This window comes from Cervus elaphus, chromosome X (assembly GCF_910594005.1).
Source record: "Cervus elaphus chromosome X, mCerEla1.1, whole genome shotgun sequence".
NCBI classification, from domain to species: domain Eukaryota; kingdom Metazoa; phylum Chordata; class Mammalia; order Artiodactyla; family Cervidae; genus Cervus; species Cervus elaphus.
The window spans coordinates 130,977,487-130,991,664 of record NC_057848.1 but is presented as its reverse complement, the minus strand read 5'-3'; the positions used below and the strand labels follow the sequence as shown (position 1 = coordinate 130,991,664).

At 41.1% G+C, this 14,178-nt stretch overlaps 1 protein-coding gene across 1 annotated transcript; it reads left to right on the top strand.

Annotated features, from left to right (window-relative positions):
* Window positions 1-2,711: 2,711 nt before the first annotated feature.
* Window positions 2,712-3,600, top strand: DUSP21 (dual specificity phosphatase 21). Its single transcript, XM_043897219.1, has one exon. The coding sequence runs from the start codon at window positions 2,833-2,835 to the stop codon at window positions 3,421-3,423; it is 591 nt and encodes a 196-aa protein (XP_043753154.1). The 5' UTR covers window positions 2,712-2,832; the 3' UTR covers window positions 3,424-3,600.
* Window positions 3,601-14,178: the final 10,578 nt, after the last annotated feature.

Below are 14,178 nucleotides of genomic sequence, written 5' to 3'. Positions count from 1 at the left end.
AATGCAATGTGGTCCTTGTTTCCATTCTGAATCAAAGGGAAAACAAAACAGTTCCAAATCACATTATTGGGAGGACTGGTGAATTTTGAATATGGGTTATATTTTAGATAAAAATGTTGGGTCAGTGTTAAATTTCCTGAATATAGTCATTGTATTCTGGTTGTGGAGGAGAGTGTCCTTGTTCTTAGGACGTGCTGAAAGGGCTGAAGTGTTGCTCTATCTGCAGTTAGCAATGGCTCAGCAAAAAGAAAGCAAGCAAACAGATAAATATGTGTTTGGAAATGTGATGGCAGAGTGTTAACAATAGAGAAATTATAGGTGAAGGGTGAACGGGCGCTCATATTCTATTCTGCACCCTTGCTGTAGGTTTGAAATTTTTCAAAACAAAAACGTGAACAGAATAAACAATAAATAAGAAAAGCAAACAAATGAACAAAAAAGCTTTGTTCCAGGTCATGTTTTCTGTGAAGCCTTTCGTGATATCCACCCCCCTCACCGACCACCCCCTAGCCCCCAAGCAGACACACACATAAAACAATGAATCATCCTCTCTTCTAGACTCCTTCATGATTATGTATCTCTCGGACTAAACTATAAGTTCTTTGATATCCGAGCCTGGGTGTGCTGTGTTGGATCTACACAATGCTAGAACTGTACCTGACACAGATTGGATGCTCAGCTGATTATTTTTTTAATTAATCAAGCTCATTCTTTTTTTTTTTTTTTTAATCAAGCTCATTCTTGAGGCCTGGAAAGGATTCAGTAAACAGGCAGGAGTGAGAACGTTTTCTCAAGCAAGAGGAATGGCATGAGCAAAAGTAAGAGAACAGGAATGTGCATATTGCAATTACCAAGAACATTTGATTTGTTTGGTCAGAACTGAAGATTTATAAAAGTGAAAATGCCTAGCACACAATAGATTCTTAAGAAAAGTTTAGTGAGTAAATGAATGAATGAGATTAGAAAGGCAGGCTTAGATCAAAAAGGAAGGGGCCTCAACTACTGAATAGAGAAATTGGAATGTTACCTGATTCTTGACACTTAGGGTCTTTTTCCAGTGTCAGGTAGAGAGTATGTTCTTGAGCGAGTCCCTCGTACATTTTTTTCCCCCTAAATAATAAGAAAAAGTAAAGGTAAGTGGAAATTTGAAAGTGATCAGTTTCCAAACTCAAGAGGAGGAAACATCATCTCCTCATCCATCCAAGAAAAGATCTACAGTGGAGTTTGAAGACATTCAACAACCCTCAGACAAAAGGGCATCACAGAATATTGGCTGGAAAAATACATGAATCTAATATGAGCCACACTTGTCTTTAAGAATAGTGTATGGAATTCTTTTGGTTAATTTTACTACATTAAAAAAAAATATCTTTTGGCTACGCTGCATGTGGAATCTTATTTCCCTTACCAGTGATCAAACCCGAGCCTTCCGCATTGGAAAGGCAGGGTCTTGACCACTGGACCACCAGGGAAGTGGTGGTCCACTAATTTTGTTGTTGCTGTTTAGTTGCTAAGTCGATTCTTTTGCAACTCCCATGGACTGTAGCCTGCCAGGCTCCCCTGTCCATGGAATTCTCCAGGCAAGAATACTGGAGTGGGTTGCCATTTCCTTCTCCAGGGGATCTTCCCAACCCTGAGATCAAACCCAGGTCTCCTGTAGGAAGATTCTTTACTATTGAGCCACCAGGGAAGCACCCCCCCCCCAATAATTTTATAAAATTTTTAAAGTTTAAGGACCAAACTTTGCACATAACCCAAAATGATAAGGAATGATGGGGAAGTAATGGATCTCAGAGCTGCTCTATGAAAGAATTTGTTAGTTTTAGGTTATAGTTTTTCAAATCTTCAAATCCTCCAAAAATCTTAGCTGAGAGGAAATGCAAATCTCAGGGAGCATTTTAAAAATCTATTTTTGGCCCAGTTATGACATAGCATTGACTCCTTACAGAATTTTTAACATTGCGGGAAGAGACCATCAGTAGTGGTCAAAATGATGTGCTATTTACAAAGCAGGTGGGTATTTTGGGATAATGTAGACAAGATAATTTGAGCTGTTGTTTCAGATGAAAAAGCAGAATCAGGTGATAAATCATTCGGGCCGTATGCACAAATGGACAGCAACATAGCTAAATTAGTCACAACTGTTCACCATGGGCCAACTTCACCATAAAGGGCTCTGTATCAGCAATGTTCCCTTATAATAAACAGTCCTGATGTGTGTGAGAGCAGGAGCATAATTCTATGGCTACAATCAACAAAGAAGTATCAGGCCAGGTCACCAGGGCCAGTGGAAACCCCTACCTCACTGCAGTTTTATAGAGATTAGCATATCGCAGGAGCCAAATGCTGTGCCCCAAGGTAAAATATGATACTGTTACTTTGCAGAACAAGGGTAAGCCCTGTTCTTCAACCCTAATAAAATAGACACTGTGTACAGAGTGGTCTAATAATTGAAACATAAAAGAGATATCTGGTAACAGAACATTAAAACATCCAGACATAAGAATTTCGGCTCTGAAAATAAGTAACTATGAAGAAAGATAAAAAGAGAGATCTGGGGTTTCTCTGAAGATCTGGCTTTGCCGCCAAGTCCTCCCTGTTGTAAGCTGCCATTGCCATGGGAACCAATGGGAAGGGCCGTGGGGAATTGTGACGCCCTGGAGGGACGGGAAGTGGGGTGGGGAAGGGGAATCGGGGGGCGGAGTGAAGAAGGAGGGTGACCGGTGGGTGACCAGCATACCGTCGCCCAGAGCCTCTCCAGGGACATCACGGAGCTGCTGCTTCCTGAGCTCGCGCCCGGGACACCGCAGAGACCGCTGTGCCACCGCCTCGATGACAACGCCTCTGTGTCCGTTTCCGATTCAGGCTGTCCGGCAGCCCGCGGCCCATGGCCTCTCCCAGATAACCAAGAGTCTCTACCTCAGCAACGCTGTGGCAGCCAAGGACAGATTCATGCTGTCTACCAACCACATCACCACGGTCATCAATGTGTCGGTGGAGGCGACCGACACGTTCTTCGAAGACATCCAGTACTTAAAAGTGCCGCTGGCGGATGCTCCCAATTCGCGCCTCTACGACTTCTTTGACTTTATTGCAGATCACATCCACAGCGTGGAGATGATGCAAGGCCGAACGCTGCTGCACTGCGCTGCCGGGGTGAGCCGCTCTGCCACGTTCTGCCTCGCCTACCTAATGAAGTACCACTCCATGTCGCTGCTGGACGCCCACACGTGGACCAAGTCCTGCCGCTCCACCATCCGGCCCAACAACGGCTTTTGGGAGCAGCTTATCCATTATGAATTCAAGCTGTTTGGCAAGAACACCGTTCACATGATCAGTTCCTCACTGGGGATGATTCCCGACATCTATGAGAAAGAAATCTGTTTGATGAAGCTGATGGGAGTCATTCCGGCCAGCCGCTAACTTCTGCTTCAGATCCTGCACCAACCTTGACTGAGGTGAACATTAAACTTTTATTGATAAAGAAACTAGAAACTCCTTTTTAGATAGGCAGGCAAAAAGAGGGGAAGGAGGAGGCTGGAGTTCTTAACTTAGTGTGCTTATCTTTAAAGAATAAAATTCATTAAATAGAAAATGGTGACAATGCTTCTTATCCTGTGAGTGGCCGGGCATGACTGCTGGGGCCTGGCCAGAGAGGAAGGTGGGCAAGCTGGTGTCCAGCTTAGATGAACCCGTAGCCTGGCTAACTCATGGCCAACCCATGGGTGAGTGTCCCCTCCCCACCTCCACCCCCAACCCCACCTGGTTCTTCCCAACCCAAAGCCAGAGCCTCAGACATGGTACATGCTTCTTACAGTAAGTGCCAACCTACTGGATAAATGGCCTTCTTGGGGTTCTCTGGGAGTCCTGGGGGAGCCCCAGGGTACTCCTGCCCCCACCTTCGACCACAGTGACCCAACTCTGGCTTTCTAAATTCAATTTGCATATAAAATAATAAAAAAAAAAATTCCACCATGTCCTCAGTCGCTCAGTTGTGTCCAAATCTTTACGACCCCGTGTACCATAGCCAGCCAGGCTCCTCTGTCTGTAGGATTCTCAAGGCAAGAATACTTGAGTGTGTAGCCATTTCCTTCTCCAGGGGATCTTCCCAACCCAGGGATTGAACCTGAGTCTCTTGCATTGCCAGGGAGATTCTTTACCACTGAGCCCCCAGGGAAGCCCCAATGCCACTATATAAAGCTTATAAAAATATTTTTTTTCCAGTGATCTACTATATGGCAAGGTCCCAAAGTGCCCTCAACAACCCCCATCAGCCTTTTTGAGAAACATTAATCCCTTTCTCTAAGTGAAAGTGTTAGTAGCTCAGTCGTGTTCAACTTTTTGAGATCCCATGGCCTGCAGCCCGCCAGGTTCCTCTGTCCATGGAATTCTTCAGGAAAGAATACTGGAGTGGATTGCCATTTCCTTCTTCAGGGGATCTTCCCCACCCAGGGACTGAACCCCTGTCTCTTGCGTCTTCTGCATTAGCAGGAAGATTCTTTACCCTCTGAGCCACCAGGGAAGCCCCCTTTCTCCAAGGCACTTGCTAAAACAGAGAGAGTCCGTCTGACACCAGGCCTCCGTTGCTCTCATGGGCTGTTGTGTAGAGGTTGGAGTTGCTGGCCAGGACTCGACTGTGTCACCCCACCCCATGTGACTGGGGCCTCTCAGAGCCTCCATTTCCTCACCTATCAAAGCAGTGACAGCCTGTCTCTCCCAGGGTTGTTGTGAGGATTAGATTCCTTAGCGTGAGACCTAGCAAGCAGATGGTTTCCTGCTTAGAGGAAAAGGCTGCTCTTGTTATTAAGGTTACTTGTTGGCCCTGCCAGTTGGAGGTCAGCACACCCATCCTCATAAGGGCCTTTCCCCCATCTGTGTATGGCCCCATTTTGTCTACAGAGTACTCTTTCTAAAAGTTATCTTGCCTTTAAAACAAATGGGGTAAGTTTCTTTCAGACCCTATCTCACAGGAGGCCTAGTTTCAGAACCCTTTCAGCATTCCCATTGTATCACTGTATTTAATTCGTGTGAAAGCAAGAGGCACCATTCCAGGGCCCCCTGTTCCCCACCCAAAGGCCTTATTTAGAATCACTGACCACTAGAGCCAGAACCCTGGGATCAACTAGGATCTGTGGGGACACTTGCCAAAGGGACAATTGAGTGGGCCCCAGAAGTAGGCCCTGAAATCTAGGATTGTTTAAATTCCCTAGGTATCTGACTCTGGCTTGGGAGCAGCTATTCTAATCCTGAATTACTCTACATAAAAATATATATGAGTCAGAAAGCACAACTACTCTGGTGGATGCAGACCTGTGGGTTCATACCACATGGAGTCCAAATGCCGTTTCTCTCCAAACCAAACCTCACTCCCACTTCCACAAAAGGAGTGCCCAGGGATGCAATTTGGGGGAGTGGAGGGGGGTTGCTATGAAAACCCCTGCTCTAGTTAGATCCTCTCCTTCTACAGATGGAAAGACTGGCTCCCAGAAGACCAGGATTAGTGTGGCAGAACTCCCCCAAAGCAGCCTTTGTGGCAGAAACCCAGAAGAAAAATCTCTTTTCAAGTATTTTGAAAAGCAATTTGTTTGAGTGTATGTGTGTTTTCATTTTTTAAAAAATGTATTTATTTATTAATTTGGCTGTGCCGAGTCTTAGTTGCAGCATAAGAACTCTTAGTTGTAGCATGTGGGATCTAGTTCCCTGATGAGGGATCAACCCTGGGCCCCCTGCATTGGGAGCTTGGAGTCATAGCCACTGGACCACCAGGGAAGGCCCATTTTCATTTTTTTTTAATACCTAATTTAACACACCATGGCTTCCATGGTGGCTCAGATGGTAAAAAAAAATCCTCCTGCAATTTCGGAGACCTGGGTTTGATCCCTGGGTCAGGAAGGTGTCCTGGAGAAGGGAATGACAACCCACTCCAATATTCTTGCCTGGAGAATTCCATGAACAGAGGAACCTGGGAGTCTACAGTCCAAGGGGTCGTACAGAGTTGGACACGACTGAGCGACTAACACTTTCACTAACACACTGTGAAATTAACTCTCTTTGAACATACAGTTCTATCAGTGTTAACAATGCACATTTTTTAATAACCTCTGTCACAATCAGGACACAGAGCAGTTCCATGATTCTAGAAATTTTCCTCACGTCTCCCTTGTAGTCAAACTCTGGCCCCACTCAGCCTCTGACAAACACTGATTGGTTCTCCATCCTACTGACTTGCTTTTAAGAGAATTTCACATAAATGGAATCATACAGGATACAACCTCCATTGACACCACCCCTCCCTCCATTGACTGGCTTCTCTCAATCTTTGAGATTTACCCATGTTGTAGTCCATTGTATGGATGTATCACAGTTTGTTTTGCATTCACCTGCGAAGAATATTTAGGTTTGTATTACTTTCCTAAGGGCTGCTGTAACAAAATACTGATAACTAGGTGGCTTAAAACCACAGAAATTAATTTTCTCACAGTTCTGGAAGCCAGAGTTCTAAATGAAAGTCTCTTCAGGGCCATGATACCTCTGAGACCTGTCGGGGGTGCAGGATGGGAGGTGGAGAGATTTCTTCCTTGTCTCTTCCTAGCTTCTGGTTGTTGCCAGTGACCCTTAACATTCCTTGACTTGTAGATGCATCACTCCAGTATCTGCTTCTGTGATCACATGGCTATGTGTCTGTCTTCCCTCTGGGCATACCTGTGTCCAAATTTCCCTCTTCTTATAGGACATTAGTCATATTGGGGCTCATTCTACTCCAGTACGACTGCAACAACATTATTTCCAAATCAGGTCACATTCTCGGGTTTGGGGGGGCTAGTTTAGGATTTCAATGTATTTTAGGGGGAGGATACAATTCAGTCTTCAGGATGCAATTCAGTCTTCAGGATACAATTCAGCAAGGTTGTCTCTAGTATGGGGGGGAGTATGCATAAAGTGCTCTAACACAGAGAGACACACACAGAGAAGAAAAGGATCATGTCACTTGGAAAAAAACTGTGACTGTGTAAAAGTAGACTGTGAGTTATAGTGAAAGAAAATAATAACAACTGTTTATTAGGAAGCTATTATATGCCATGCACAGTACTGGGCACTTTATGACAATATCTCAAGTCTTTTCAACAGCCCTTCATGGTAATTATTATCTACATCCTACAAATGAGAAATCTGAGGTTCTAAGGGGTTAAAGACTTTGCCCAAAGCAGCACACAGCTCAGGAGTCAAGAGATGACAGGCAGGTGGGGTTCTCTTTTCCTGCGTTTCTTTTGAGACTAAGGTAAGTAGATTGAGATGTTGCAAAACTGAGAGAGTCAATTCCTAGGCAGGTTGATAAGAAGTCCAGGGTCCCCGAGGAGGAAAAAGGGGTCTGGGGCTCTCAAAGAGGAGGAAAGGACAAACATTTTTTTCTACATTCCTTAGTAAGCATTATATAACAATAATGTATCCTGCTTGAGGACATGTTTCTCCTTCCTGAAAACCTTCTGACTAAGCCTGTTATCTTAAAATGTATATTATGGGAGTGGGTCTAGTAAGATCTTTACAACCTTGAGACATTCTTTTGATTTATGGTAATAACCAATTAAAAAGTATGTAATTCCCTTGCTAGGACTAGGGATTGGGGCACTCTCCGTCCCCCTTCTGATGTCTGTGTCAGAAGCTTTCTCTGTCCCTTTTCATACTTTAATAAAACTCTGCTACACAAAAGCTCTTGAGTAATCAAGCCTGGTTCCTGATCCTGAAGCTAAATCTTCGGAGATCACAAATCCTACATCATTCACCTTAAGCTATCAAAACGACCATAAATATTTGTGTCTGCTTTTGTTCCTTCTGGTTTGTTACATTGTCTATCTCTTCCTGTGCCAGTATCACATTCCTTAAAATTGGTGCAGCTTCATAAGAGGCTGTAACATTTGATAGAGCAATGACATTCCCCCCTCCACCTCAACCCCACAGTGACGGTTCTTCTTCAGAGGCTTTTTGCTGTTGTTATTGTTAGATTCTTTCTTTTTCTCTTCTGAAGGAATCATTTTAATAGTTATGGTAGTTTTAATTGGAATTGCTGTTTCCTTGGGTATTGGTCAAGGTTGAATCAGGAGAACAGAAACCATAATAGTTATTTCATCAGAGAAAATCTAATATAAAGAACTGTTTAGGGGTGGGATGGGAAAGTGGGAGGAAGGCTCAAGAAGGAAGGGAATAGGAAATGGCAACCCACTCCAATATTCTTGCCTGGAGAATCCCATGGACAGAGGAGCCTGGTTGGCTACAGACCACGGGGTCGCAAAGAGTCGGATACAACTGAGCGACTTCACTTATAGCTGAGTCACACTGATGTACAGCAGAAACCAACACAATATTGTAAAACAATTTTCCTCCAATTAAAAAAAAGAACAGCTTAACCAGGTATTAGAGGACTGAAAAGCAAAAATAGAATACATTGTATGTGTTTCTAAACATATAAACGTTTAAATAAAAGATCATCTACACAGAATGTGATCAGTAAAGTATTGATCTTATTACTGGAATTTGTGTATCTTAATTCCAACTTCTCATGCTATTAGAAAATTGTAATTTAGTATACTAACATACGGGCTTCCCTGGTAGCTCAGATGGTGAAGAATCTGCCTGCAATACAGAAGACTAGGGTTTGATCCCTGGGTTGGGGAGATCCGCAGGAGAAGGGAATGGCAACCCACTCTTGTATTCTTGCCTGGAGAATCCCAAGGACAGAGGAGCCCAGTAGTCTATGGGGCTATAGTCTATGGGGTCACAAAGAGTTGGACACAACTGAGCAACTGAGACACACATACTAACACACCCTCATTCGACTCTTTACCATTCAAATTTTTAACAGTTTTTGCTTGCTACAGCATTTACCATCATATCTGTCACATTACCAAAGAGACATCTATGACATCAGATGACTATCCGTTCTGACTATGCTATTGAGGTAAAGAAGTAAAGATATACAATAAGAGGGTTATGTTTACCTATGGGTCCTTGAGAGTCCATCTTCAGCTACCTCTGTGTCTCCTTCTGGTACACCTTCACTATTTCCCTGTTCCCGAGATTGAGGCATTTGGAGAAGTGACCTCTTGATCACCTTTTGAGAAATGCCTAGTTAAGGGGAAAGAAGGCAGTGGAAACATGAATTTTAGGGTAACCTTTTGGTGCTTGGGCCAGATTCCCTGCCAGGTCCTCTTCATTTGGAGAGATGTATCAAGGTCTCAGTCAGGTATCTGTGTTCAGAAAGTGTATTTAATAAGACTTTCTGAAATAGGGCTTGACAGTGTTAGAATTTGGACTCACAGTTGACTTCTTTCTTCAATAGCCTCTATGATGAAGGAATAAAAAATGAGCATGGAACTTGACCAAGTTAGAAGGCATATGTGATAAATTTGATTGAACCCTTGAGGCTCCAAGTTTAGGCATGTCTGTGCTGGGGACAGTGAGAGTTTGCATTCATATCCAGCTTTATTGCATGGTGGTCACAGAAGATGGCCTGTATAATTTTTGTTTTTAGAGCACTGAGATTTTCTTATTAGCTGTCTTATGAATAGTGAGTGTATTATTTATGGGTAGAATTCTAATACATGTTTTTATCATTTAAAAATTTTAATGTTTAAATAGGTAACATACTTGTGGTTCAGCATTCAAATGGTACCTAAGGGCATATAGAGTGAAAAGTCTCATCCCTGTCCTCTAACCAACTAGTTCTGTTTCCCAAAGGCACTTAATGTCATAAGTTTTTCCTGTATCCTTCTACAGCTCCTCTGTCCATGGGATTCTCCGGGCAAGAACACTGGAGTGGGTAGCCATTTCCTCCTCCAGGGGATCTTCCCAACCCAGAGATCAAACCCAGGTCACCTGCATTGCAGGCAAATTCTTTACTGTCTGAGCCATGCTACTAGTATCAGTATTTTATTACATTGTTAGTCTTTTCTTATTGATTTGTAAGAACTCAGAGAAATTAAAGCATCTGTGATAAGAATTTCAAATATTATCTCCAGTTTTTCACTTGTCTTTTGACTTTACTTAGAAGGGCTTCCCTGTTGGCTCAGTCGGTAAAGAGTCTGCCTGCAATGTGAGAAAGCCGTGTTCTATCCCTGGGTCGGGAAGATCCCCTGGAGAAGGGCGTGGCAACCCACTCCAGTATTTTTGCCTGGAGAATTCTATGGACAGAGGAGCCTGGTATGCTACAGTCCTTGGGGTCACAAAGAGTCAGACACAACTGAGTGACTTACAGAATGGATTTGCCTAAGCATTCCCTGGTGGTCCAGTGGTGCTTTAACTGCTGAGGGTGCCAGGTTCAATCCCTGGTTAGGGAACTAAGATCCCATAGGCCAAATGGGAATACAGAACAATGCTTACAGCTCAGTAAGGACTCAAATTAAAATAAAAGAACTCAATTAAAAAAGAATGGATTTGCCAGGCAGAGATAACTTTTTAATTCAAATTTATTTATTTATTTGTATGACTCGGGTTCTGTGTCACTCCCTGAAAGGCTTTCCAAACTTCAAAATTACATTAAAAAGTCTATCATGGCTCTCCAAGTAACATGTAAATATTTATCTCTGTGGGATATATTCTAGTACAAAGTGTGAGACATGGATCCAACATTACATTTTTTTCAGATTGCTACCACTATTCTATCTATTTATAGAATTTATAATATAAAAAGTATATGTTATATTCATATATGGATTATCTATAACTCATAGTATATTATATACTTTGTTAGTAGTATGCATAATCCTTATATTTACATTTAATTTTTGGTCTGCTTGATATGTCCAATAACTAAGAGGTATGTTAGTCTTATACTGCTATTGTCTGTATGTCAATTTCTCCCGATATTGGATGGTTAATTTTACACATTAACTTGGCAGGCTATGGTGCACATCTGTCTGGTCAAACACTAGTCTAGATATTGCTATAAGGTATTTGTGGATGAATTAATGTTAGTAGTCAGCTGACTTTGACTAAAGCAAATTACCTCCATTATGTGGGTGGGCCACATCCAATCAGTTGAAGGCCTTAAGAGCAAAGGCTGAGGTTTCCCAAAGAAGCAGCAATTTTGTCACAAGACTGCAACACAGAAACTCTGCCTGAGTTTTCAGGCTGCTGGCCTGCCCTGTAGATCTTGGAGTCAAGCCTGCAGCATCAACTCTTATCTGAGTTTCTAGCCTGTTGGCCCTCCCCTACAGACATACAGACTTTGGACTTGTCAGTCCCCATGATAACATGAGCAAATTCCTTCAAATAAATCTCTCTCTGTTTTGTTTGTCTGGAGAACCTTGACTAATACAATTTTGATTATATATTTTGATACTATGATAATCTGGCATTGAACGTCAAGACAATGAGAATTCTATTTATACCCTTTTACCAATATAAAGCTCTCTTTGCCTCATTAATGCTTTTTATCTTGATTCAATAATATTGCCAATTCCTTTCCCTCTCATTTATTTTTGGTCTGTATTTATTGAATATATCTTTGTCTATTTTTTACTTTGTAGCAAACTATGTCATTTTTAAATTTTTAATTATTATTTATTTACATTTTGTTTAAATTAAAAAAAATCTTTATTGGCATATAATTGTTTTACAACTATGTCATTTTTAAAATACTATGTCTTTTGTAACTAGATTATACTTAAATTTCTTCTACTCAACAAGTCTTTTAATAGAGGGTTTACATTTTATTTTTTTTGTTTTTTTTTTTTTTTTGGCAGCTATTAATTTTTAAAATTTTTAAATTATTTTTTTATTGAAGTATAATTGCTTTACAGAATTTTGTTACTTTCTGTCAAACCTCATTCCTGAAAACTTTCATTTTATGCCATTTTGTTCTGTGACATTTATTAACATTTCTGTGCCATTTTCTTTATTTTCAGTTTTGTTTTTATCTTCTCCATTGTTTTAGAAAGCCTTTTATTCTATTAGTTGAAAGCAGTTACCTGGAGGAAGGGGAAACTTGTACTTTTTACTATACCTTTCTATTTGCTGAGTTGATATAGTATATATATTATATGGCATGGATGTTTAAGTTTTTCAAAAGCTTTTCTAAACTTATTTTTATCTAATTGCTGGGTCCAGAGTGAAACAGCATGTTTTGAAGCATGCTTTTGAGATACAAAATTTAACACATTTGATCTTTACCTCCTTCTACAATCTAACTCATGAAAATGTTAATACAGGTTTTAAGATTCACATAGATTTTTCTTATTTAAAAAATTCAGAACACAATCTGAGAAAACATAGTGAGATTTATATGATGCAGTTATTTGGATGCACTTCTATTTTGGCTTGACAAGACTCCCTTCCATGACTTCCCCATTCTTGAGTGTTTTTTAAAAAAATTATTTATTTATTAATTTATTTTTGGTTGCACTGGGTCTTCATTGCTGCAAGGGGCTGCCCTCTGGTTGTGCCTCACAGACTTCTCATTACGGTGGCTTCTCGTGGTGTGGAGCATGGGCTCCAGTGCGTGTGGGCTTCAATAGTTGTGGCCCAAGGACTTAATTGCCCCCAAGGAATGCGGAATCTTCCCAGACCAGAGATCAGACTCATGTCTCCTGCATTGGCAGGCAGATTCCATTTTTTTGGATTATATTCATCTTTATTCCAATGCAGTAGTAAAATCACAATATTTAAGATTTTTTTCACACAAAGGCAAACGTGCCCAAAGCCTGCAAACTCATAAGGCAACCCTGGTCCCGTAGTCCACTTCCCTGGATGTGAACTCTATCAGGCCCTCATTCTTAAATCAATCTACAGAATTTTGACACCTCACCTAGATGCATCCCTCATGCCTGTGCATTTCCTTGGCTCTTCAGGTATATATTTTTAAAATTAATTTATTTTTTTACTGAAGGATAATTGCTTTACAGAATTTTACTGTTTTCTGTCAAACCTCAACATGCATCAGCCATAGGTATACACATATTCCCTCCTTTTGAACCTCCCTCCCATCTCCCTCCCCATCCCACCCCTCCAGGCTGACACAGAGCCCCTGTTTGAGTTTCCTGAGCCATACAGCAAATTCCCGTTGGCTATCTATTTTACATATGGTAATGTAAATTTCCATGTTACTCTTTCCATACATCTCACCCTCTCCTCCCCTCTCCCCATGTCCATAAGTCTATTCTCTATGTCTGTTTCTCCATTGCTACCCTGTAAATAAATTCTTCAGTACCATTTTTCTAGATTCCATATATGCGTTAGAATATGATAATTTATCTTTTTCTGACTTACTTCATTCTGTATAATAGATTGTAGGTTCATCCACCTCATTAGAACTGACTGAAATGTGTTCCTTTTCATGGTTGAGTAATATTCCATTGTGTATATGTACCACAATGTCTTTATCTGTTCATTCGTCTATGGACATCTAGGTTGCTTCCATGTTCTGGCTATTGCAAATAGCAATGAACAATGAACAATGGGATACATGTGTCTTTTTAAATTTTAGTTTCCTCAGGGTATATGCCTAGGAGTGGGATTGTTGGGTCATATGGTGATTTTATTCCTGTTTTTTTAAGGAATCTCCATACCATCTTCTATAGTGGCTGTGTCAATTTATATTCCCACCAACAGTGCAAGAGCGTTCCCTTTTCTCCACATCCTCTCCAGCATTTATTGTTTGTAGACTTTTTGATGATGGCCATTCTGACTGGTGTGAGGTGATATCTCACTGTAGTTTTGATTTGCATTTCTCTAATATGAGCAATGTTGAGCATCTTTTCATGTGTTTGTTAGCCATCTGTATGTCTTCTTTGGAGAAATGTCTGTTTAGGTCTTTTCCCCACTTTTTGTTTGGGTTGTTTGTTTTTTTGGTATTGAGTTGTATGAGCTGCTTGTATATTTTGGAAATTAATCCTTTGTCAGTTGTTTCATTTGCTATTATTTTCACCCATCCTGAGGGTTGTCTTTTCACCTTGCTTATAGTTTCCTTTGCTGTGTAAAAGCTTTTAAGTTTAATCAGGTCCCATCTGTTTAGTTTTGTTTTTATTTCTGTTACTCTAGGAGGTGGGTCATAGAGGGTCTTGCTTTGATTTATGTCATCGAGTGTTCTGCCTATGTTTTCCTGTAAGAGTTTTATAGTTTCTGGTATTATATTTAGGTCTTTAATCCATTTTGAGTTTATCTTTGTGTATGGTGTTAGGAAGTGTT